This window comes from Pholcus phalangioides, unplaced genomic scaffold (genome assembly GCF_987345545.1).
Source record: "Pholcus phalangioides strain wild (caught in Gottingen) unplaced genomic scaffold, Ppha-v1.0 ptg000011l_1, whole genome shotgun sequence".
Lineage (NCBI taxonomy): Eukaryota > Metazoa > Arthropoda > Arachnida > Araneae > Pholcidae > Pholcus > Pholcus phalangioides.
In genome coordinates, this window is record NW_028301604.1 from 8,792,456 (window position 1) to 8,819,685 (window position 27,230).

Genomic DNA, 27,230 nt, shown 5'->3' on the forward strand with positions numbered 1-27,230 from the left:
TTTAGTGATTCATAGTTGTGCCCCGGGTCACTTAAGTAATTACTTGAGTAATCTGTAAATGTGCTGCAGTTCACTGCAGTGATCTGAGAATGTGCTGCTTAGTTAATTCTTACAAAATTAGGTTTGAGATTGCGGGCCATATCAGATGAACCTGAGGGCCACATTTGGCCTACACATCAACGGTTGAGCATGCATGGTCTAGTTTAGTTCAGCTGTTCTCAACCTTTTTTTGACTCACTGAGACCTTTCTGGTATATAATTTCTATGGCAGAGCCCCCCATACGTCTATTTTTTATTTATTCATCAAAGTTACTGATTTATTTTTATTTAAAAATATTCACAATCATTTTTTTTCAAAAATTTAATGTTTTTTTTTAATATTTTCCTTGAGTGGCCAATTGAAAATACGGTTTTCAATTGGCCAAAAGGTGGAAAATCACTGGTTTAGAGTAAGTTAATTTGTAAACATTATCGTCAGTTTACTTATGGTGTTGTTTATATTAGGCATATTTTATTGCATTATGTATAATTATTAATGTGTTTAATTATTGATTGAATGTCATTTCAGTTAGTCATTTTTATGTGAATGACTAATTGTGGAACAAATTATCATACTTTCCGTTATTTCCTATGGGGAAGTTCGATTGGTATAACGAGCAGAACAAATTAAGCTCGTTAACCGAAGTTCCACTGTATTTAAAAAATTTTTTTTGCTTGAAAACTTTGAAATTTATATTACCAAATTAAATGAGTCATTTGGATACGATTTCTTAAAAAATAATAATTGCACAGATAGTATTCTGGCATTACCTATGTACCATTTCAGTTCATTTTACAACCAGATTTCATTAATAATGACTATAATATTGCAAAAGTCTGATATAATAAGTAGGCTTATAACAAGAATCTTGTTATTAAAAGCGATTTTCAAGCAAGCTAATGTCAAAGGTATAAAAAAAGTAAGATATATGTAAAAAATATATGTTTATAGCAAGAAACAAAGTTTGAAGACTTTTGCTACAGAGAGTCAACAAAATTCCAAAAAACCATATATATAAAAGTTTTCCTTTCTATCTCTCGCCAAAATTTAAACCAAGGATGGGTTACTACCACTTATTATAGCAAATGCTCCTCATAAACATTACACACATACTCTGAGGTACTTCTAACAAAGGATAGAGAGAGGCATATATAGCGAAAGGTTTCATTTTTTCTACCACTTCTTATTCTTTAGCTTTCCCAATATACATATGGGACATGTGACAACTTCGTTTGACTTTTGTCACTTCCAGTGATGGGCAAACCGCAATTTTCTTTCATTGCCAGGGTGATGACTGGCACTTCAATTAAAAGTTATTTCCGAATAACCGTGTGTGAACAAAAGTTTTTTCAACATTCAACGAGTGCTTAAAACCTTCCAATTAATGGAAAATTATTAGAGTCCATAAAGCAATGGAAATGAGCAATAAGATGATATTTGAGAATTTTGATTGTTCAATTGGTCAATGAGAAAGAAAGAACCCTGTTCATTCGCTGATATCAGAACAAAATGATCTAAAAGACAATTTTAATTAAGATAAAGCTGGAATATTCTACAATTTATTAACTGAAGAGGCAAAAAATTGGAATTCACTTATAATGAGAGGTGTGTGTCTGTTATAGCAATATGCCTAATATTTCCAGTGATAGTGAGCTCGTTATAATGGACTTTTACTGTATTGATAAACATATTCGATAACTCAAGTAATACAAAAACAGTTAAAAACTAAATGTGAATTGAATTTTCAGTGGATTACCAGTGGAATTATGCAGAGCAGACCAGGTTAAATACATGGTATACAATGTTACAATTGACGACTGTAATAATCCAGAGCGTGGTTGAGCTGCAAAAGGGAAAAAATCATATTACACACTTTGGATGAAAAATGTTACTAAATAACAATGAAGCGCATATATTTTAACATTTAAATAACAAGAGAAAGAAAACAATAGCTTTATTTTAGATAATATGTACACACACAAACTCTCATTTCATGGCGTTTGTCTCACACTAGTCATTTTAGGAAAATAATGGATAATTAGACATGACCTACAGCTTGAAGCAAGGTAGCAAACTCAAAAGCAGCAAAGGACCAATGAACCAGATGCATTCCATATTCTGAGAATCAAACACATAAACTAAAATTCAAATATCTGTGACAAGGGCCTTTTTTAAACAATTATAGACATCCTTTGAATTCAGAATTCATACCCACCATTTCTATATCTAAAATACAAAAATATACAAAATTTATGAATTATTACCTAGGGTTTCACATTTCCGACATTTTGAAGCCTTTGGGAATCAGGAACGAGAAATCTTATTTCCAGAGAATTCTCTGGAATTCCTGAAATCATTTATTTACAGTGAAACCCTGTTTATATGACTCGCCTCGATTACGCTTCATACTTTCCAAAGTTAAAATATTTCCTTCATGCACCGCACAACATCAATTATAAGACACAAATCCCAATTTTTATAACACATATTTTATTAATATTATATTTTATTATTATATCTATTATAATGCTGAATTGGACCATTGGGAGAATATATATGTACAGGTGCCCTGGGGCTTTACAAATACAAATGCCACAACAGACAAAATACCCAACAAGGTAGCTGAAAAAAGATGCCCATAAAAAATATGAATGTCGAATATATATCTCTTAACTGTATCCAAAATACAGCAACCCAATAAGAGCAATAAAAAAACAAATAATTATGATGAAATATAAATATACTGCCCATAAAAAGCTATAGTCGCCTCATATAAATATGGATAGCTTCTCAATTTATTCCAATATGTTTATCGTACCTCTTTTCAAATGTTTCAATCATGTTAGACACCTGGAGGTAAGTTATTCCATTTATTTCAAACCCCAATTATAGAAAAACTCCCTGCGACACCACAAAATAGAATTGTTTTTTAGCAATCAACACTGGTGTCCCCTTGTTAAAGCAGATGATTAACAGTGTATTAATAACTCGTAGTCCATTTTACCCATCCCGTTCAAAATTTAAAAAATTTTAATCATATCTCTCCCCAAACCCATGGTCCCCACAAAGGGGGGGGCAGCAGGGCTCTAGCCCTGGGGCCCGGGACAGTTCTCATCATTTTTTGCTTTTTACGCTATAAATTAACTACAGAAGGGGACCGTGAAAAGTCTGACCGAGGGGACCGCAAAAGATCCCAGCCTAGGGGCCCCACTCCAGAATGTGGGGGCCCTGCCCAAACCTACAGGATACTCCAATCCAGGACGAACTGAGCTCTGGAAAAGTAGAAGAATGACTTTAAAAGAACAGTAAGAGACCTTTTTAAGAATGAAACTGAGCATTCTATTTGATTTTTTGACCATCGCTGAACAGTGTTCATAAAACCTAAGCAGCTCGCCAATAAGAATACCCAGATCAGTGATCCTAGTTGCACCTGGAATAATACCATTCATTTCATACGTGAAACATGGGTTGTTTTAACAAAAATGAGCAACCATACACTTGTCAACGCTAAAGGTCATGCTCCAATCATTAGTCCATCCTGCAATCATATGCAAGTTCGTATGTAGCCACTCCCTTTTGCTTTATTCTAGACCAGTGGTTCTAAACATTTTCAAGCCCACAGCCCGGTTTCATTCATTTTTGTGAGTCAAAAGCCTGGTCAACCACAAAATCAATGGAAAATAAATGAGAAAAAATTAAACAGCTAATCACTTGCAACCCGGTACAAATATCAGGACCAGATACCCCCCCCCCCCCATAAGCTTCCCATAATCTGTGAATTTGCTCACAATCCCATTGATACCCTGATCGAGCTTATCGATAAAAAGTGAAAAATCTCAAAACCACGATTCTATCCAATTTAACAAGTTATCCCCAATCTCATAAATACTTCAAGAGTTTACTATGTTAGATCAAATATATATACCTTCTGGAACGATTTTATTTACACGATTAATTGGTTCCTCAAATTACTTAAGACAAAATCGTGTAAAATGAGTTGAATTTAACATGAGGAAGATGGAGATATGGATTGGTTTTCTTCAGAAGGATTAAAAAAATTAACACAGCAGCAAAAGAATTTTTTTCTAAATGAATTAGTTATTGAAACTTATGAATAAATCCTGTGAATTCACGCAACATGAATGAATTAAATACTTTTTACTTCTGTCTTCACTACTGATTGATTCTAGTAAGTGTGGATGTTTTATTTACTCAAGAGCCTGGTATGATAGGCTGATAACTCTTTAATGAAACAGTCACAATTTGGCAAACAAGTAGCATTCTTTATAAAAAACTTCAGTAGCAAAGCCAGAGAATTCTGAATATTCCTCACAAATATGAAAATTCTAGTTACATTGGAACTGCTTTTTTTTATTTAAATTCTCATAGCACTGTCAATGTGTTACCAATTGTTGTTCATCAGTGAGATCTGGCGAGTCGTGTTTGAGAATTTCTCTTATAATTGTCTTGTCTACATCATCAAATCAGACAGATTTTGTCATCAAAGGATTTAAGTATGTTGTATCTTCAATTTGCTAGCCCATTTTTAGCCCATCAACGTTAAACTACAGGTCAAATTTTTCAGGTTGCAATTTCTAAAATTGACTTTTTAAAATCATGTTATAGCAAACTCACATAAAGCCAGGGGGATACATGCAAATAATTTTTAAAGTTTAACCCAGGTTCCCTTTTTTTTGTGTGGTCCAACAGGTATTTAAATACCAAATGATGACTCATCAAAGAAAGACTGATGTTACTCTTAAATTTTCAATAAAAAAAATTAATCAAGGAACCGTGAAACAGTTTCTATTAAACAACAAAATCACATAATTAAAAAATTATGATACAAAATTGCTAATTACACAGGAAGAAAAATGATGTTCAATAATAATATTTCAGTTTCATGTGTGGGTTGGAATAAATGAATTACATTGAAACTCCTTTGGATATTTAGTTTTACTCTATCGCCCTAATAATTCCCCCCCCCCCAATCTGCTTTTTTATATCTCCATAAATTTAAAATGTGGCAAGAAGATTTTTTCCCTACCTTTTTCCTCTATCCTAATCTGTAACTGATGACCCCCAATGTCCAAAAAATGTCATTATTAAATTGTAACCCAACCTTGATTTCAAAAAATATAAAACAATTAATTATTTATGTTACTAAAATCATAAAACTTTTTGCAAATAAAAATTTTTGAAAGTTTGTTCATAAATATCATTTTATGTTCGCAAACAAACATCATCTTTAATTGTCAAGTTTAAAGTCAATGCTTATTGACACATGAACATGCCATCATTAATTCACTTTGGTTTTTGCAGCCCTCTTGGTTTGATCCATCTTGCATCCTTCCAAGAACATATAAAATAATACATCAACTTGTCTCTCAACTTACAGGAAAATGTCTTTTAAAAATCAAATAAACCAAGGTGTATTTTAAGCTAATTTTTTATATTGTAATTTTCAAAGTGTTTAGTATTGCCTTTACAATAATAGCTGAAAACCAATTTTTAAAAAGTTTTAACCAGAATGTAAAAATAAATTTTTGTATGAAAAATTTTTTTACCCTCTTGTACTTTTGGGAGGACCGACAGTAATGAGGCAATGATACAAAGAATTATGTTGAAGCTGATCAAAAACTTCTGTTGAGTACATATTTCATTCTGCAAAAAGAAAACCATTATTATACTCCAGAAGCTTGATCCAAATGAATGAATGTTAGACAAAATAGGGCAGCATTTATTGCATCAACATTTGTTTCACAATGAAACTTTTTTTTTCAAACCGAGCACAACTCAGGTCTATCGCCATGGGCAACTTACTACCTAGTGAGTTGTGCCAGAAGTAGAAGTGTGTGTACCTAACAGTCTGGGTGTATATATATAGTGCTGTATATGATTTTTCAGTGCTGCCAGCTATACTTCAGAAGTGAAGTGAGTGAAGTCTAATGACTGAATATTTGTACTGTTTGTAGGCCTGCTGCTCTCTGTGGCAAGACTTTTCAATGGGAGATCAGCTTGCATTTGTGCCTCAAAGTTTGGAACCACAGAAAAACAACTTCAGCCAACCACCACTGTGGCAACAGTGGGTTTTGAACACAGGTCCCCGCGATGCGAGTCCATCCCTATGACCACTCAACCACCACAGCAGCAGCACAATGAAACTGAATACATGGAAATTAAGAGTCATCAGAATTCATGAATTTAATAAAAGAATTCCTATTAGTTCCATTCTGCAAAAAAATATTTTAGATTATTAACATGTATATATAAAAATCCCGAAATTATTTAAAACTGCTGCAATCATCTATAAGTTATCAGTGCAATGCTGTAAATTTTAAAAAAAGAAAGACCTAAATATTTTAACCACTTCAAAAATTTTGTCCAGCAACTCACCTGGTAATAGTTATACTTTAGTAAAATATTTTTAACAATTTTTTCTTGAATAAAAAATAATCTGTACAATAAGACTAAAAATGCTAAAAGAAAGGCATTTTTTGTGCAGTTATAGTACTCAGAAAGATTATCTGTCTGTCAACTTACATATAGCCTATCCCAAAAGATTTGTAGTGAAAATATATTTACCCCTTAACACTCATGCCCGATGATGACTTACCACCAGAAATTGAAAAATTTGACCATGTTTGAGTGTGAAAAAAGTTGTGGGATTAAATTATAATTGATTGTGCGCTAATTATTTGCTAGTGAACAAGCTCTAAACTTATGGGAAAAAATAACTAGACTAGTCATGCTGATAAAAAGAGCTGCTGCATGCATCCACAGCATTCATTTTGAATTCTATTTCTTTGAAATATTAATGGGACAAAAATAACTATTTTGAGCTATTTTTCTAAAATAACAATGAGTTTTAATGGACTAGAATGCATATGCAACAGGGCTGGTCTGATTAAATAATTTTGCTTAAAATTTTAGCTGAGTAAATCAACTCAATCAATCTAGTTAAAATTTTCCACTAAAAGCAGGCAAATTAACTTGATTTATTTAATACAAATACAAATACAAATACAACGCCACAACAGGCAAAATGCCCAACGAGGTGGCTGATAAAAAGATGCCCATAAAAATATGGTTGTCATATGTTTCAAAAGTACAGCAACCCCATTAAAAATGCAATTAACACAAATTACAAACAATATATACACATGATAAAATATTATACAATGCCCATAAAGAATACTTATGGTTGTCTTATTCTAAGAATGGATAGCTTCTCGATTTACCCCAACATGTTTATCGTATTTCCTTTCAAACGTGTCAATTGTGTTACAATTCACTACCTCCGGGGGCAAGCTATTCCACTCATTAACAACCCTACCGGAGAAAAATTCCCTGCGACACCATAACCTTGCATTGTCCCTCACCAATCGATACTGGTGTCCCCTTGTAAAAGCAGTCGATTGGCGGTGTACTAAAAGTTCATGGTCCATCCTATCCATCCCATTGAAAATCCCGAACACTTCGATCATATCTCCTCGACACCTGCGTTCATCCAATGTAAACATATTCAAAAAATGAAGTCTTTCTTCATAACTCAAGCCCTGTGTGCCAATAAGGACACGCGTAGCTCTTCTCTGCACCCCTTCAACCAAGTCTACGTCCCTCTGTAGGTATGGTCTCCAAAACCTTACAGCATACTCCAGTCCAGGACGAACTAAGCCTCGAAAAAGCGGAAGAATGACTTTAGGAGAACGCGAAGAGACCTTTTTGAAAATGAGACCAAGCATTCTATTCGCTTTTTTGACAACCGCTGAACAATGTTCAGAAAACTCAAGTCGCTCGTCAATGAGAATTCCCAAATCGGTGACTCTAGTTGCATCCGGGATAGTGACACCATTCAACTCGCAAGAAAACCGTGGGTTGTTCGAACCAAAATGAGCGACCATGCACTTATCTACGCTAAACGTCATGCTCCATTCATTTGCCCATGCTGCAATCTTGTTTAAGTTGGTCTGGAGCAACTCCCTATCGCTTTCATTTCCGATTACCCCCATTAGCTTCACATCATCTGCGAATTTGCTAGTAATTCCATCGATACCCTGATCGAGTTTGTCGATAAAAAGTGAAAAAAGTATGGGGCCAAGGACACTTCCCTGAGGAACTCCACTTGTGACGTCTGTCCAACCAGAGAATTCCCCGTTCACCATAACTCGTTGCGACCTATCTCTTAACCACGATTCTATCCAATTCAGCAAGTTGCCCCCTATTCCAATCTCGTGTAAACGCTTCAAGAGTTTGCCATGTTGGACCCGATCGAATGCCTTCTGGAAATCAAGGTAAACAACGTCGACATTTTTGCTCTTACCCAAAGCCTTAGTCACGTAATCATAGAAGCAAAGGAGGTTAGTTACACATGACTTCCCCTTCCTGAACCCATGCTGATTATCCGACAATACATTATTCTCGTCTATCCACTTCACAAACTGCCTTTTGATGATAATTTCCAAAATTTTCGAGAGGGAGCTCGTCAAACTCACTGGACGATAATTAGACACCACTTCTCTACTACCCTTCTTAAATATCGGAACAACGTTAGCCAGTTTCCAATCTCTCGGGACGATACCCTCAGCAACACTACTCCTGTATATCTGTGCGACTGGCCCCAACAATTCATTAGCACCTTCCCTGAGAACCCTGGGATAGATATCATCTGGTCCTGGTGCTTTGCTTGCACATACATTTCTTAGAAGATTTAGGACCTCCACGTCTTCCACTTGAATATTGTTGAGCGTTTTATTACCCCATGCAACACCTGTATATCGAATATCATTATCTCCATTAAAAACCGACGCGAAAAAGTCATTGAAAGCACTACACATGCCTACATTGCTCTCTACTTTTGAGTCTCCTATCGAGAGGGGGCCAACTGTCCCCTTACATCCATTATTGACGTATCGAAAAAATGATTTTGGGTCAGAGCCAATGTTATCTGCCAACCTAGATTCAACTTGCTTTTTACTATCCCTTATCGCTTTCTTCAACAGTCTTCTTTTATCAGTAAACAATGATAGGTCACCTCGTCCACTTTTATACTCTCTGAATGCTCTTTTCTTTTCAAGATAAAGGTTCCGCACGCTATCCGTGAACCATAGAGGGTGTGATGTAATTAATTTGACAAAACTAATTGGACAGCGTATTGAAGTTCTTGAAGTGAGTGGCCTCAATATTATATCTATTCCCCTGTTTGTTCACCCATTTGGCAAATAGGTGTGTGAAGTGTGTGAAATAAATAAATAAATTTTATATTATCACTTAGTATTATACAGGGTGTCCTGTAAGTCCTAATTTGGCCTTCATGTCATCAACCGTTTTGTAATCAAAATATGTTTAGAAATCACTCTGTACCAGTTTTGACAGTGAAAATACAGCATGTCATAAAAAAAAATTATAGTCTCCCTGTCCTCTAACTTCCACTTGGTAAGTTGTTGCTGTCTCCCTGACATCAACAAAGAATTCCACGTTTCTGAGTGCAATATTTCCAGAAATATTTGATTTTGAAAGTCAGAAAAAAGTTGGGAAAGAACAGCATAAGCTAATGGACAATGCTCCTTTCTCTCATTTATGCTGTTCTTTCCCAAATTTTCCCCAATTTTTGAATTCAAATATCAATATCAAATATCAGGACACCCTGGCATAGTTACCAATATATTTGCTTTAAATGGATGGCTTTTCAAAATTACTGATTAAAATTTTAATGGGTTAGAATTTTTAATCCATTTCCAGCCATAAAATACAATAATATAAAGAATTAAAATGTTGCAATGCTCTGGCATGATAACTTAAAAAAAAAAATTTAATTCACACAAACACTATGTTAGCCGTAGGAATCTGTGAATAACAGTTCACTTAAGACTTGAATTTACACTCATTGAGTTAATCATCTCATTTGGCCAACAGACTATCTGTTCCCAGTATTGAAAAAATTTCTTCACTTTTTTTATCACTTACAAAAATATGGAAAACAAAAACACAATTACATCATTAAAAGACATGCACTGAAGTGTATTAAATGAAAATATTCTGAAAACCATATCCTGGAAATTTTTCCTTAAAAAAAAATGTTTAAATGATATTTATATATGGTACAAATGATGTGTTACTTGCATATTTTATTAACTAAGGAATAGAGAAAAAAAATCATAATCTATGAGTGCAAAAAAAAGTGATAGAAAGATGACTTTTTAGTGCACAGACAACAAAAAACATGATAATTAAGTTTGATTACCTGAGCATAAAACATGTAAAATAGGACTACTGCAGCTATAGCAATTGAAAAATGTAAGAATGTGAACCCGATCAGAGCTGAAAATAGAATTAAACATTTGCATAGTAAGTTTCAGCTATTTAAATAGTGGATAATCAAGGTGATACAAACTATGAGCACAATATTTCATTGATGTCCATATAGATCAGGGTTAACCAAATTTATTTGTTCCCAATGACCCTCTCTTCTCATGAAAATACCCCTCATGCACAAACCCTTAGGATCCTATTTCGTACTTACAGGCTCTACTGTCTCCCCTCCCCCCAAACAATTACACTGTCCCTATCAATGTTGAAATCTTTTTGTTTGTTCATATAGCATGGAAACATATGCTCTTTGTTCTAATTAGAAATTTTTCAAAAATGAACAATCACTTTGAACAGCAAAAACTTATCTTGTGGTGTAAAAATGACAAACCCAGGGATCATGATTAATCATAGACTGTTTCAGTGATTTGTTATGATTTTGTTTTCAAACTTATCACATTTACCAGTGGTTATTCATAATTGAAATTTTGTATTGGGTAAATATGATAAATTACTCAATTTTATCACACATTATTGACATTATATATAAACTTCAACCCCCAGGATGATGAATTTCAGATAAGGTATTTGAATTTCATAGATAAGGTTTTTTGCCTACACCTGTCCATACACAAAATGAAAAATGAAAGTGAAAAATGCCAGCATTACAAAACTGGTAGGAATTCTTACGATTATGTTGCCCCCCTTCACATTTATCCTCAATGTAAATGAACTTTTATGGTATAATGCATGCAATAATAAGACAAAAACAACTTTACTAAGATAATGGGGAAAACATCCGCTTTGTCTAAAAATTTATTTTCCTGCCATTTTTATAAAGTAATTAAAAATAACAGTTACTTGTCAGTAAATGTCCAAGTCCTTAAGCATTATTAAAAATTTTCAATTATTTCAAAAATATGGCACATCATTCAGTTGAAGATAGTTTGTTTTCGGGTTATTTATATAGATGCACACAAAAAATATACCAAAGTGTATTCTGCTTATAAAAGAGGATAATATATTTCTATATTCTGTACTTTTAAGGGCAACACCATTCCCAACTGCATCATTGGCTAGATTTGGCCTATTTAAAATTGGAATCAAAATGGATCATTCTCATGATATAGAACTCAAATACATATTCCTCAAAAAAATGTCAACAGAAAAATCTTAGTGACACTTTCTCTACCTGCTGTTAAATAAAATATAGACAGCAGTGAAGTGAAGTTTGAAAAAATTCATGGTGAAAAAAATTTATTTATTTTAAGCACCGTGTTAAGAGATAGCCAAATCCCCTGTTGCGCTTTGATATTTCAGCACTAACTTGATACTGATGCTTGACCATTGGGACAATTCAAGTATTACCTCAGCAGATTTTTAGCCTTTTTTGATCCCTTCCCCCTTGTCAAAAAAAATTTCATCAGCTCTGCGGCCCACCTCTTAATTCATATTGGGATCAAAGACATATGCGGGGGGCACGAGCCCCTATGCTCCCTCAAATGATCAAACATTTATTTTTGATGCAAAATTTTTCTTTAATTTAAATATTGGAAGAAAATACATTTATATGTCATTATAATCAATTTCTGAATCAATGCTCTTGAACTCAAAATTTCTCTTTAAGAAATTCATGGCAACCCACCACCTAAGCTTTTTTGCCCCCTCGATCCTGTGTACACCTCTGATTGGGCTTGCCCTTCAAGAATATACATAAGGTGACAAGGCGAAAGTAGACACACACCCCAATCACCCCACCCTGTTCGAAGAGCACAAATCTGCTTATGTATGGGAGTACAGTAAATCGCTTAAGGACAACACATGTACAACACTGAGTGGAAACAAAATAGTTTAGCAGACCTCCACCATAAGTGAAAGAGAAAATGAGGGGTGTCTGTTGAGGTCCACTAGAGAAGGTCTTTTGAGTACTTATCAATAGGGGGAATGTTAGTTCAGGTGCCGACAAATTAAGGAAAGGTTTTTCTTGTTTTCGCATTCCTAGTAAAGATTCCATTAAGAATATTTCATATTTTTATATAGGTGGTTGATGGTTTGAGCGCAAGTCAAACCCCCTTTCCCCCCCCCCTTATCATAAAAAGTCTGTAAATCCGAAACCCTCTCCCTATCGATGCTGACGAAATACTTGAATGACCTCTTTTTTTTTTTGTCTGCCATTGCTCAATATGCTTTCATGAGAACAACAGATAAATAATTTGGTTATAATTATAAATTAATGATTGGTTTTGAAGATAGCACAATCGATAACTACATTTTTCTTAATTTTTTGTGCAAAAAAAAAATTTGGTTTCAGGTCCTAGATGTACTTGTTTGTGTTACAAAAAAAACCAGGGCACAAGGAATTTTTTGTTTCTTTGGAATCAGACTCAGAAATAAACATGATTTTTTCAAGTTCTCCAGAAAATATTGAATGTTTCCAATAGTTTCTCGGTTGAAGAGCCAATCATCACTTAAACTTGATTTTCAGATTAGTAACAAAACTCAGATCAGCTTCAAATTTTAGCACTGATCGTGGTGACTCTGGAGTAACACCAATGATGGCATCATATCTGTGATCCCCAACCAAAAATCAATCATACAAGCATGAATACATATCATATTGTTCGGGGAAAAGTGATAGAACAAATCTTATGTATTAATATAAAACTAAACAAACTATTAACATAAAACTGTCAGGACTCCACCACCCATAAACTTGAGGAGTGATCATATTAAAATGTATAAGCATGGATCTCTCGGATCCAGTGCCACTATCGGAATGTTAAAGAACTTTTCAAATTATTGGAAATCTATAACGTATCCATATCTGTGATAGTTTTGAAGTAATTTTGTTTTGAAGTAATATAATTTTTCTGCACAGAAATAAAAATCTTTGCACACCCAAAATGAATGTTTCCTTGAGACGACTTCATGTGGTCTTTGATATTCCCTCATATAGAAAAAATATTTTTTGCTAACATTTTTTTTACATTGCTCCTAAAATTTATAACACTTTACCTATTGAATTACAAAATATAACACTGTTTCCTGCTTTTAAATGACGACTTTAACAATACATTGCTAACATACCAAATATTGAAACTTATTTTAATACTCAGACATAAACTTATACATTTTGATTGTGTTTCACCGAAGCGAACGCGATGTGCTTATTTTTTTTCTTTACAAATAAATTCCTGTCTGCCACCTCTATTTTTTATACTCAGTGCATGAATTTTCTTGATTTGCTGATATGTTATATTTTTTTCATGCATGCATTTCTTTTTTTCTTTTTTTATTTTCGCGCTTTTAACATAGCAATACTAATTTTACTAGTGACATTTAGAGTTTTAGCTTCATTGTATATTGTCAGTACGGGTAACCAAGTTACCCCTTGTCAACTCATATGTATATAACTCAGTGTATCAAAAATTACTTCAGTCTGTAACATGTTGTGCATATATTTTTTTCCCCTTTCTTTGTGTAAGCGATAGTGAATAAATGTCATTTTGAAAAAAAAACATTTGGTGGAAACGACAAAATTGTAACTGTCTTTCTCTTGTACTAATTTTCAGTTATCCATATCACATTTGAAGATCAATATGCAACACTAGTATCCAAGGCCATAGTCAGAGGAGAGATCTTGAGCACTGCCTCTCTTCCTCAAATGTAAGAAATATTTAAGAGGACACACACACAGACACACCAATTAAGATTATCAAGCAAGTTGCTTGCCCCCCCACCTCAAAGTTCCTGGCTATGGTAAGTAGTAACAAAGGATGAGAATGAACCTGCAGTTCTCACTAGTCCCCACCTTATTCGAGGAAAAATGAGAACTGTCTTAACAAACTCTCACGAAAACAAACTAGAGAACTTCTTTCAAAAGTTTGAGAGCATCATACATAATTGAAGAAAATAAATTTGTCGATTCTTGCCAAAACATTTTTTCTTATATCTAATGCCAACATATATTTGATGATTCATTATAACTGACCAGTTTAACATTTATTATATTAAAGTTCACCATACGGGGAGAAATTAGTCATAATCAAAACTTTATTCGAACTATAATTTGGTGATATATGGTTTTGAATGCATATAAAGTTTGACACACTTTTTCACAACCATTTTTTTTTTCACATAAACTTTTTCAACTTCATTTCTAATTTTTCTACTAATTTCTACATTTTTCCCAATGAAAAAATCACGACTTGAATAAAGCAAACTTTTCTGATATTTTGAGGCTTTTGGGCACAATAGTTCCATCAAATTTATCAATAAATAGTCAAATTTATTTATTTACATTAAGAGTAAGTATCAACAAGGTTAAGCTGCAAACTGTATTGCTCTCCAATCTTCTCAAATCTGCACATTTTGGTTGAAAATTAAAAATAAATGAAAAAGTTTATGTGTGAAATAGTCACAGAAATACATAATGTCATTACCTCCATACCAGCTCTTTGACTCTGTTTCTTCATAATTGCTCACCCATTTTTCAGCCCAACTATGAGCAAAATCAATTATCAAGACTAGTTGGATAAGGATGAATAAAAATCCTCCAATCATCCCAAAATACATCCACACTAGAAGGGGAAAAAAATTGTGTGACTTTGAAAAAAGTGATATAATTAAATCATAGGTTTTTCTGAAAATACATGATTCAAAATTTTTTAATTATATATACAGTATTCCGCAGCCAGACAGGGCTGCAGCTGAATGCTTGGTCAGCCAAGGCAAGCTCGCATTTTGGTGCGCCCCTTTGTAATATTAAAAGAGAGCAAGACTGACACTTAACCACTTTATGACAAGGTAGAAGATAAACAGTGAGATGGTAAATTCAGTTCTGATTTCTACCAGTAAAAGTAAGGTTCTCATAGGGAGTCACTAATGATATGTTGCAGCACATTTGCGAAAACTATACATTAATTTAGTTATTATTTTTAAATTTACATGAAAAAAAATATTTTTAAGAAAATTTCAATAAAATACTGGCGAAATACTCTGAAATGATGAGTTGAAGAAAAACATTTCTCTTCTCTTCTTTCACTTTGATCTAAATTTTTTCCATGCAGATTTTAAATTTTTCCTTTGTCACAGATGCAGGTAAAATGTATTCATAGGCATAAAGTTATTGGAAGTATTGAGAGGGTTGAAAAATATATATTAATGGGTTCTAATTTTTTTTCATCAATATTATATATATACAGGGTGATTATAAAAAAATTATCCCGACATATGGGCCCCTAACTATCATACCATTCACAGAAACTAAATGAAATTTTGGCATAAGGTATTTTGATGCATGCGCTCAAGAATGATATGGAAAACAACAGTGTCACTCTAACAGTTACGGTTACAGTGAGAAAATTTCGAAAATATCAAATGGCAACACCAAGTTTTTTGTATTGGAATGTGATCTCCATTGTGAAAAACCCTAAATAGCGTTCGAACAGCAACTGTAACATGAAAATCACCGGCGGTAGATAGGCTAAAAGTGAGGACAACCAATAAGGACAGAGAAGCAGCGTAAAATAAAGCATTTTATTGTGTTTCACAAATTTTCCACATGACCTTGTGGAGGACTAATCAGGCTGGGATCACAGCCGAAGAAACGGTGTGACGAATGAAACGAACATTAATGCTCTGGTGCAGGGCAAAGTCCTTTTTACTTTTTCCTTGCCTAGATCCAGGGATTTTCGTGCTACAGGTGCCATTCCAACGCTATTTAGTGTTTTTCAGTATGGAGATCACATTCCAATACAAAAAACTTGGTGTTGCCATTTGATATTTTCGAAATTTTCTCATTGTAACCATAACTGTTAGAGTGACACTGTTGTTTTCCATATCATTCTTGAGTGCATACCTCAAAATACCTTATGCCAAAATTTCATTCAGTTTCTGTGAATGGGTCAGGATAGTTTTTTTATAATCACCCCCGTATATATATATAGTTTTTGTGGTTCTAAAATCTGAATTTTTTAGGAACTTATCAAGAAGTCAAATGACAACAACAAAACGTTATAAATGAATAATATATATTTCAGGAGATAGGAAAAAATGCAGGAAATATAGGCGGTTCCAACTTAAATCAAAAGGTGATTTTACAGAGAAACCATATCACCAAAAAAAAAGGGTGAAACTATTATAATTTTCTACTCAGATTATGACAATTATATTTTTTACACTATGATACAATTTACATTTTCACAATTTGTGAACTATGCCCCTAATCATTGGCACTACTTTGCACAAAACTTTAAATGTCTCTCCTGATGAATATTACATTTAAAAATATATTTTTAGCAAATGACTTCTCAAAGCAGAATCTACATTTCACTAGTTGGAAGTTTTTGCATATAGAGCCTGTATAAAAATTTATTTTTATGCGTGTACAACCTCTCAGAAAAACTATTACATTTTAAGAAACTGCATTTTAGTTAAAAACCTTTTGTGATTGAAAGTATATCCCTAGAGTCAATAATTGGAAAGATAATCCTGTGTGAAAAAACAACTTGAACCAGACTGTATATCACTGTAAATTACCTGATGCAAATGAACCACTTCCCGGTATGAAGAATGCTCCAACCATACCAGCTATTAGGAGAAGGTATTTTATCGCCCAAAATCTATATTTTAAAAATAAAATAAATACAGAGTGATTCAGAAAGAATCATCCAATTCCAAAGTTATATTTCTTTTTAAATTAAAAACACAGAATGTGATAAATAATACATGAATAAAAAAGGGAAATGTCTAAGTTTTTAGATTTTTAATAATCAATGGCATTAGTATGTCTTTTATGGAGCTCTTTTGGTGAAGAAGTAAAATGGTGTCTAGTTAGGAGAAAGCTTTCTGTGTTCTCCCATTTGCATGAATTTGTAAAAAAAAAAATTTTAATTCGAACATCTTTGCTTTCATACATGAAAGGGAATATATAATTCATGTATTACTTACGATTCTGTGTGGTCAATTTGAAAAAATACATCACTTTGAAATCAGATGATTCTTTCCAAAAACAAATACCAAAGAAAAACAATATAAATATATAAAGAAAAAAAAGTGCTATATAATAAAAAATTAGATTATGCTACAGGGGTGTCGCGGTACTCTAATTTACCTAGATCCCAGGTTATTGGCAAAACCTGGGGGTCCTTCTTGAGTGAAAGTGGGTCCCTCTAAAAAAAATTGAAGTATGCCCCCCCCCCCCCTATCATTCACTGGTGTATCCTTGTGAATCAAATAATTCATTTCTAAATTTTGCGATGCAAAATAGTGATGACAGCATAGTGGCTAGATGACAAAACAGTGGATATTCAAGGTTGAGAGAGATATAGATGATATCTCTGGCTGAGAAAGAAGCCATCTATATCTCTCTAAGCCATTTCCTGAAGTTAAGAGAGGCTACTAATGCCTCTACTTCAGCGCCTCACGACACAGTGCGTGAAATTAGGAAGGCAGATTCATGTGTCTCCAGTGGTGTAGATGGTAGCAGCTTGCCCAGAATGCAAGAGGGCCTGGGTTCGTGTCCCGGCGGAGACGTGATGACTTTTCTTTCCGAGCTCACCTCAGCATAATATCCGGAAAGTAACTGTTTCCTTGATTCAAGGTTGAGTTTTTACAGAATCGGTCCCCGTCCCAGAAAATGTTTTACAATGTGAATGAGTATCTAATACTATAGGATTTTTCAAAAGAAATTCACATTTTTGGAATATTCTAGGAACCAAGTGAATTTACTCCGAAAAGACACTCTTTTAATGCTGGTAAATAGCTGCGGAAGTACCGTAATTTCCGGTATGTAATCCGCAGGGGGGAAAAAACTATCCAAAATTGGAAAATTTGGTATACAGCCCTTCATTCAGGGATATGCAACTAGATACATCTCTTCATCTAATTCTTCAACAACCCTGGGTTATATCAATACACTACAGTAAAATGATTCATTTGTATTTCAAAGTGGTAAAACTATTTTACAAGGTTGTGTGATCATGATACATGGTAGGAAGAAAAGAAAAAAGAAAAGTCTGAGAGGTTATTTTCTTTGTACTTTTTTTTATTCTTGGAACTGGGAAAGAATTTTTGTGTCCTTTTCTGAAATTCTGGGTATTTGATGTGCTATAGCGCATCAGCGGCACCTCCGATGCAATCAGACTTCATTTTCCTCCAAGAATTTTTTCTATTTCAAGACTTAGACTGAGGGAAAAGATTGTATTTCAAAGTAAATTAAAAATTCCAACATTTTTCTTGATTTTTAACAGTGCCAATAACATGCTGATAAAAAAATAGTATGGTGTTGAAATTTGAATTTCTGAAATTCAATTCACTTTCACCAGGAATTAAGGTTTCCCAAATTTTCCGTAATTGGAGCGCTCTAATCCAGTACTCCGTTATTGTAAACATATAAGCAAATTTCAGTAAATTGAAAGCCACTTGTTAACTGGAAAATTATTATTTGTGAAGTTTATTCATTAGTTTCTAAAAAAATGGACATCACTAATACATTGATCTAAAGAAATAATTTGTTTTCTTCCCACCAAAAAGGTTCAATTCCAGTACAGACCAAAGTGTCTGGGGGTGTATCAAGCAGATTGCCAATGGTGCATATAAGCCTAAAATATTTAGTCATTTGTGCAGTTTATCACTTACAATAATTAAACAATATTGTTGCAAATAATGTGAGTTACAAAAATCTTAAAAAATTCACTAAAGTACAGAAAACTTGGTTTTTCCAAGCAATCTTAATATTCATAGAAAAATCCTTTAAACACTCATTTTTCAAAAAAAAATTAATTGAATTTGGAAACGAAATTGAATTGAAAACAACTCGCCATTGCAAAAAAAACTCCATGTTCTGCTATTAAAGCAACATTTCAGTGGTAGAAGTAGTTAATAAATGAATTCAAATGAATGAAAACAAAATGAATTCAAGAGACTTATTTATTTCAGATTCACGGTCTCAGACTAATTACCAGGCATGCATTTCTGTGCAAAAACTTCTTGCATTAGAAGTTCCATTCACTTTTCCATGGCTTACAAAACTGTTTTAAAACAGTACAACACAGCTTTCAAAAATAAAAACTCAAAAAATTTCGGAATGGCATTTTGCAGACACAAGCTATAATACATGTATGTGTTTACTCAGGAGTTAGAATGAATTTCTCTGCTCTTCCTGACTCAAACAATATGTTTTGTCATCAAGGCATCGTCAAAGGATGCGTTTTATTCACTGCCATAGGTGGAGATACTGGAGGTCATGGGAGAGGACACTGCACCCCCACCATCAAAAATGTCAATGCGCAACCTAACACATAGACACTCAGTGGCCAAAAAATTAGGAACACCCTTTACTCAAACTTTGACTCATTCGCACAGCATGCACGAGGTCATAACAAACCAAATTTGCTGATAAAAAACTTTCTCCTCGATAGAAGCACCAGTTAACGTTGCAACTTTCTTGTCCAAGAGGAAAATAAGAGATTTGAGTGACTTTGAACACAGCATGATTGTGGGCACCAAAAGGGGCAGTTCCAGTATCTCTGAAGCCACTAAACTTCTTCACTTTTCTCATACAACAGTATCTTAAGTCTTCAAAGAATGGCAGCTAAGTCGAAAACTTCGAGCGGAGAGAGGAAAAATTGGCAAAAATCACTTGTTAATGAAAGAGATGCCAGGTGACACTGAAACACATTGACAGAAGAGCTACAATGCAACAAATTGCAGCGCAATACAACTCAGGATCATTGCAAAGCATATCCATACGCTCTACAAGATGGATGTTAAAACTAATTGGTTTTCACAGCCAGTGACCAACAAGAGTCCATTTGAATTCGCTGCAAAACCAAAGAAAACTGCTTTTTGGTGGCCAGAGAAAGTTTAAATCTAACACTTGATGAATGGAAGAAGGTTGTCTGGTCTACGAGTTAAGATTTCTTTTCCATGACGTTGATGGCAAAATCCGTGTGTGGCACTAGCAGCACAAAGCCATGGTTCTGGCATGCAAAACATGACAACTGTTCAAGTGGGTGGAGAGGAATCACGGTCTGGGGAGCATTTTCCTGGTATATATATACTCTCTTTGTCCCTCATTTTCATTCGTCAGAAACAGCACCTACTTCAACATTGTTGCTGACCACGTGCACCTGTTTATGGCCACAATGTTTCCTGATGATGATGATTATTTCCATCAGGACAATGCACCCTCCCACTGGGCTGGAATTACCTCAGATTGATTTGAGGAACATGATTCAGCGTTTCAATTGCTTCAATGGCCCCCAATCACCTGATCTCAACCCAATTGAGCATTTGTGGGATGAGGTTGAAAGGTCTGTTAAAAACACCACCATCTAATCTAACTGAGTTAAGATCTGCCATTTTGTTAGCATGGGCTAATATTCCTCCTCAATGATTTCAGTAACTTGTAGAGTGCATGCCTAGAAGAATATCTGCTGTCATCAAAGCTATAGAGGAGGTCCCATGCGATATTAATGGTGAGTAGCAGGGTGTTCCTAATCTTTTTGGCCACTGGGTGTATATATACTGGGCATCCATAATTAAAAGACCCTATTTTAAAGTAGCTAAACCAGTTATTAGAAAAGTGCAAAATTTTGTGGAGGACTTCATGAAGTGATGGGGATTTGTTTCAGGGGAAAAAAATTAGTTGCACATGTTGCCACCAGAGGGTGTGTCACTTTTAATACCTGTAGTAAACATGTAAATTTATGTGATGTCATGCAGCAGCTGTTATAAAACCTAGAAACTTTTGCGGCAATCTTATTTCTCGATGTGTTTGCTGCTCACAATGACGATAAGTTTACGAGATAGCGCTTTCTTGGACAAACTGTTTTACCAAAACAGTTCTGCAACTCTGCAGTAACTGATCTATGGAAATATCAGACTTGGAAGAGGATTCGAAAAGGTCCAATGAATATTAAAAACCTTCAGGAGTATGATAACGAAATTTGAAACCACAAGATTGTTGGCTGTTCGTCCTGGAAGAGGAAGAAAATTTTTTTCTGTAAATGCAGTACAGGAGGTTTAGCTCGTGGTAGCGCCAGTTTCAGGCATGTAACACAGCCGTTGAATAGGCCACGTTCAACTATACACAAGGTCATGCAAAATATCCTCCACATTATCCGTACAAACTTTCACTTGTGCAGCGATTGCTTCCACATGATTATGACGCTCGACTTCGGTTCTCACTCTAGTTTCTAGCTCGCATTGAGGTTGATTCAGAATGGCCTCAGAATATCCTCTGAACAGATGAAGCACATTTTCACTTGGATAGTGCAGTCAATACTCACAACTGCCGAATTTGTGAACCAGAAAATCTGAACGCCATCTTAGAAGTTCCGTTGCATTCACCAAAAGTGACGGCATGGTGTGAATTTACTGCATCATTTATTCTTGGTGCCTACTTCTACGAGGAGTTACGTTCTACAGGTCCAGTGACATGTTCGATCACCGGGAAGCGATATGCATTGCTGTTACAGAACAAAATTGTTCCGGCTCTGCAAGCACGTCACTGCCTTGAAAACACAATCTTTATGCAAGACAGAGCTCCTCCACACATTGCAGTGTGTTAAGAATGTTCTTAAAACACATTTTACAGAAGAACGTGTCATCAGCCAGCACTTCTCTAATCTATAGCATCCTTGGACCTTAATCCATGCGATTTTTGGCTTTGGGGGCATTTGAAATGTCTGGTAAGTCATGACAATCCAAGAACTTTACTTGACCTTAAAGGCAGCATTTCACGCCACGTGCTGAACATTTCCCCGCACACACTTCTGTCAGTTGTGGAACATGCCATCTTGCAATTGAATTGATCTGAATTCTGATATTTGAGGTATTACCCACACTTATTGCTTCATTTTAAAAAGACTGAAAAAAAAACCACATGTTCAAAATTATGGCTCAAGAAAAGTACAATGTAACAAATATTTTTTTGCCTATAACAAAATAAATAATTGTTAACTTTTTCAATTTTTTTATAGTGACATGATATTTAATATTCTATGCTATCATAAAAAATGTACGTATTATGACTATACTTAAACACATGTTATTATGCAATGATTATAGAGAGCAAAGTATATTTTAATTGAAAACACAAAACTGAGAATTGGCAGATAAAAAGAGTACAATTTTGGAGCTAATGAACCCCAGCCTTTAGTCTAAAAAAAAAATTTTTTTTTCAAACCATACATTTAAAATTAAATTTTTAGATAGTAGTGGTGTGATTTTAAGGATAAGCAGACAAAAAAAAATTATTTTGTAAGTCAAGTGCAAATATATAGCAAAACATTCAAATATAATGAAGCTATCCAAAAAATTCAAGCCAGAATAAATCTTCATATACAGACCCATTCTGTATGCCAGCACGAGGGTCCTTGGCTGTCTTAACTCCAATCATTAATACAGCAAATACAGCAAAAAATACAGTAAGAGCAAAACATATTCTATAAACTGCCAAATATCCAATTGCATTTTCACATGACAAGTTATTATCATGGCAGAGTGGAACCTGCAAGACAAAATAAAATAAATTTTAATGTTTATACAATGAAATTTTTATAACTGCATGAAATATACTAAATTATAAAACTTTTCATCAAAAATTTGTTTGGCTGAAATACTATTGCTTCAGAAAAAATGTTAATGTAATTAAAGTTATTAATTACTAAATTTAAGATAAATTAAACTTATAAAGGAAGAAATATGAATTTCCATATAACTGAAGCATATACCATTAAAAACTATGTAGGCCTAATGATATTTCAATAAATTTATTCACAGAAATAAAAAAAGTACAATAGGGTAAAGTAAACTTGTAATATAACTTACTTTTTGAAGCTCAGCTTTTAATGAAGGAGATAACATAACACAAGCAGCAATTGTGGTGAGAAGCAACATGACTGCATACATGATGCGAGTTGAAGTTGAATTCTTGCAAGATGGACATGCTGAGCAACATAATTGACATGCCGCGCTCCCACAACAACAAGCCAACTAAATAAATAAAAAAATAATTATTTCATAAGTTAAAACTGAATTAATATATTGTTATTATATGCATGGTTTGTAACAATAAAAAGAAACTACTAACAATGTTTTTCTTTTTGAAAAAACCAACTGCCATTCTGTGAGAAATTATCATCGGTTTCTTTGAATTCACTTGTGTTTCAGCATGATGAAAAATTTAATCGCAAAAATGTTACGAGTAAAAATTTGTCTGCAACAAGACTAGCAACAGAATTGAAAGGTATCTGAGAACTTACTACCAACAGTGCCGTCTTAAGAGCATCATAGGCCCGGATAAAGACATTTTTCTTAGGCTCCCTTTACCCGACTAGGAATTTTCAGTCTACCAAATTTACATGATCAAGCTTGAAAATTTTAATCAGACTTTATTTCCTCCAGGCTGTGACCAGGTGGGTCCATTAATTAAGATTGTGCTGACTACCAACTATCAATGCTGACCAATACAATGAAAGGATTTTAGTGCTGATACGTGCATATTTTTATTTTCTGAAATATTGCCATCCTGTGCAGATAGAGTAGTGTGTAGTGAGAGATAGCATTGATGCGCTATACCCGGAATTTCGAAAAAGGGTGCATAAAAATTTGGTTCACACGTCTCCAAGAAGAACAAAAGGTAGAGAGAAAAAACTCCAACTTTTTTTTTCTTCTTTTCAGTCCATTACGATTGCACGACCTTGAAAAAGTGGTTTTACTACTTTGTATACTATACTGTTATTGCACTGATATACACGCGGGTTGTTGAAGATATTTAGTTGCTTCCCTTAATGAGGGGCTGTGTACAGAATTTTGAAATTTCTGAGTTTCTATTCCCCTGTGGATTTTCTCCCCTCCAGTTACATACCAGAAATTATGGTACTTTTGCAGCTATCTGCCGGTATTCAAAGACAGTGTCCATATGGCAGAAATTCACCTTGTTCTTACAAGATTGCAAATGTGCATTTTTTTTTTAAATCTTAAAGGATTTGGAACACCTGTTTAAAGTGTAAAACATTTTCAGAGATCATTCAGGAAAAAAAAAAAAAAAAAAAATCGAATCTGTAAAAACTCTACCTTGAATATCCAGTTTTGTCATCTAGCTGCTAGGTGGAATAACTGTTTCGATTGCGAAAATCACTGGTGAATACATATAATCGGCTTTTGGAGGGGCAGAAGGATTTCTTCCACAGAAGTTATGGGTCACTAACGCTCAAAAATAATTTTAAATTAATTTAAAATATATATTATGTTAATTAACATAATATAAAAAAGACTATTTTCTCCAATATTTTAATTTTCTACAATAATATTTTTCATATTCTTGGAGGGCCCCTCCCCCGATTTTGCCTCTGGTTAAAATCTGAGTTTGGAACCCGCGATTGCGCAATGTTAATTCACTAAAGTATGATTTTCTAAGGTTTTCAAATTTCAAGAGAGTTGGCTATTCCTTTGAAAAAAAGCTCTGGTCGCCACAAAAATCACACAGACCTACAACACAAATATGTATACATTAAATTTCAAATCCATGGAAAATCAATTTGGAGGACATATTCAGGGCCACAACTGGGGGTGGGGGGGGGGGGGCAAGCGGCAGGTCTAGTGCCCCCAGGCTTTGGACTAGAGGGGGCATCGAATTCACCCTTTATAACTGCTTCTTCTACATTACACAGGGTGCCAAAATGTATGCTTGTCCCATTTGAGAAAGTATCTAGTTGCAGTCCTAAAAGATGGCGCCACCTACTGAACACAACACACGCTGAATGCTGGGCACACACATAAACACACTTGAGTGTCAAATATGAGGCAGTTAAATGGCGACAGATCAGAGTGGCGGACCATCAGGGAAGGAAAATAAAATCATTCTACCAGGAAATCGCTTCGCAAGGATTTACATGAATAGGGAATTGGAAGATAAGTGTCTGAGAGAGAGAGTGTACTGAGAGAGAGAGACTCTCATTTGCTTTAAATTTAAATCAGAAGATATTATTGAAAGAGCTAAGATTTTTTTAAAGAAATTGAAAATCAATCAGAAGGGAATTAATAAATTAATTAATATATAAATGTGTGCCTCTAAGTCTTAATTACAGTTGATCCTGCTACCGTTTTTCAAAAACTGTCGTTGTAAGCAGGAAAACACTTTAAATAGGAAATCTTAATGAGAATTATTTCGAGTTGGGATGATGATAATAAGTCGTACTAAGTGGAAAAACATTCTAAATGAGAACGTTATAAGTGGAATCTACTATCCACTGTATATTTGTTTTAGATTTATTACATGTTCTAAATTCCACATGTTCAATTCTCAGAGGCTTTTCCTATTAGTAGACAATGAAAGTAAATGAACCTTTGAATAGAGCATGTTTTTAGAAATAAATTATTTATTTGATTCACAGAGATACCTCGTTCTCCTACTCAGAACATGGCCTGCTGTTGTCTAAACGAAGAGATATTTGCAGGTGATCAAAGACCTGGGGCATGCTGGAAAAAATTCATAGAGATACCAGTGAATTATGGGGAAAAGGAGAGGAACATAATTTTTTTCAAGATTATTTTTTTTGAGAGGGACCCACTTTTACTCAAAAGGGACCCAGATTTTTTGAATACCCTGGGTCCCGAGATCCATGCAAATAAGAGTACAGTAGCATCTCTGCCTACATGTGAAAACTCATTGTATCAGATGTTTCACAGTATGTACGTACATTAATAAAATGTCTTTTACCTCCTAATTATTGCCCATTTAGCTAAAATATTATGAATTAGAGCATAACTTGATGGATCTTTTTGATTTTTTCTAATAGATCAAGTAAATTCACGAAATTTTCAATTGAATTTTAACCAATTTTAATCGGATTGATAAAGTATTGTTAAACTAAACTAAAATTTTTAACAGTGAATAACAATTCATCAAGTAATCATTACCAGTCTTTATTTCCTTCAATATCAGCTTCACACCCACAATATAAAATTAAATTCAATGGCTTCATAAAACTCTTTTAGCTATATATATAAATATATTTATTTATAATAAATATTTTTTTTAAATAGTTTATTAATATTTTATTTTTTGCATAAAAATATTTTTTACACGTCTTGACTGTAACAAATGGCCAGTTAAAACATTTCACGTTCAAACAAAATTGGGGGATAATCAGGGCTTAGCAACATATCAAACTGGTTACTTGAACACACACACACACAAAAAAAAGCTACATTTTAAACCTTAAATTTCAACCTAAAAGCTCGACTTTTTCAAGCAGTGATCAAATAAACGAGTATAATTAAACGATTCAAAATTACGAAACGAATTCGAAATAGGAGATGGTGGTGTTAATAATTGCAACATGGGTTACAATTACATTAATACAGAAAATTAAAAACCGAATAACATAATTATACCTGTCCAGCTGTAAATACACTCAATAGTGCCCCCATATTTATTCAAAGTCAACTCAGCCTCTTAATTCCCAAATAATACTGCGTCTCGAAACTGCGTCAATTTCAATGGCTTCAACCAGCTGGCTTATCCAATTAGAGTCTGTTCAAGAAAAATAAACAAACAAATAAGAAGTAAATAGAAAAGGTACACTGGATTAGTTGAACAGCAAAATTTGAAAACAAGTAAATTGTGCCATCCCATATGTTAACAAAGTTAAAACAGGAACCTGTGATATATCGATGACCATACGTTCCGTATTCACCAGGACAGTCCTGATTTTTTTTTCTGTTTTTTTTGGTCATTCCGACTTTATTTCATAAATAGCCAGTTTTTTCCATGGAGGTATAGGCTGACCATATTTTCTCGAAAGAAATACGGGAAATTGGGATTCCAAATACGGGAAAATACGTGACATCGCCAAAAATGACGGCAAAA

At 34.1% G+C, this 27,230-nt stretch overlaps 1 protein-coding gene across 1 annotated transcript in view; it reads right to left on the reverse strand.

Moving 5' to 3' along the window:
- The window catches only part of LOC149080019 (putative serine incorporator), a 49,291-nt gene extending 22,363 nt beyond the window's left edge, over positions 1–26,928 (reverse strand). The window contains exons 1-8 of the mRNA XM_089238955.1: positions 26,756–26,928; positions 23,186–23,350; positions 22,705–22,865; positions 16,889–16,971; positions 14,791–14,928; positions 10,284–10,360; positions 5,608–5,704; positions 1,797–1,883 (exon numbers count right to left, since the gene is read on the reverse strand). Of these exons, the coding sequence (XP_089095081.1) occupies positions 1,797–1,883; positions 5,608–5,704; positions 10,284–10,360; positions 14,791–14,928; positions 16,889–16,971; positions 22,705–22,865; positions 23,186–23,350; positions 26,756–26,791 (844 nt within the window). The 5' untranslated portion in view covers positions 26,792–26,928. The remainder of the gene's footprint in view (positions 1–1,796; positions 1,884–5,607; positions 5,705–10,283; positions 10,361–14,790; positions 14,929–16,888; positions 16,972–22,704; positions 22,866–23,185; positions 23,351–26,755) is intronic.
- Between the last annotated feature and the right edge of the window lie 302 nt (positions 26,929–27,230).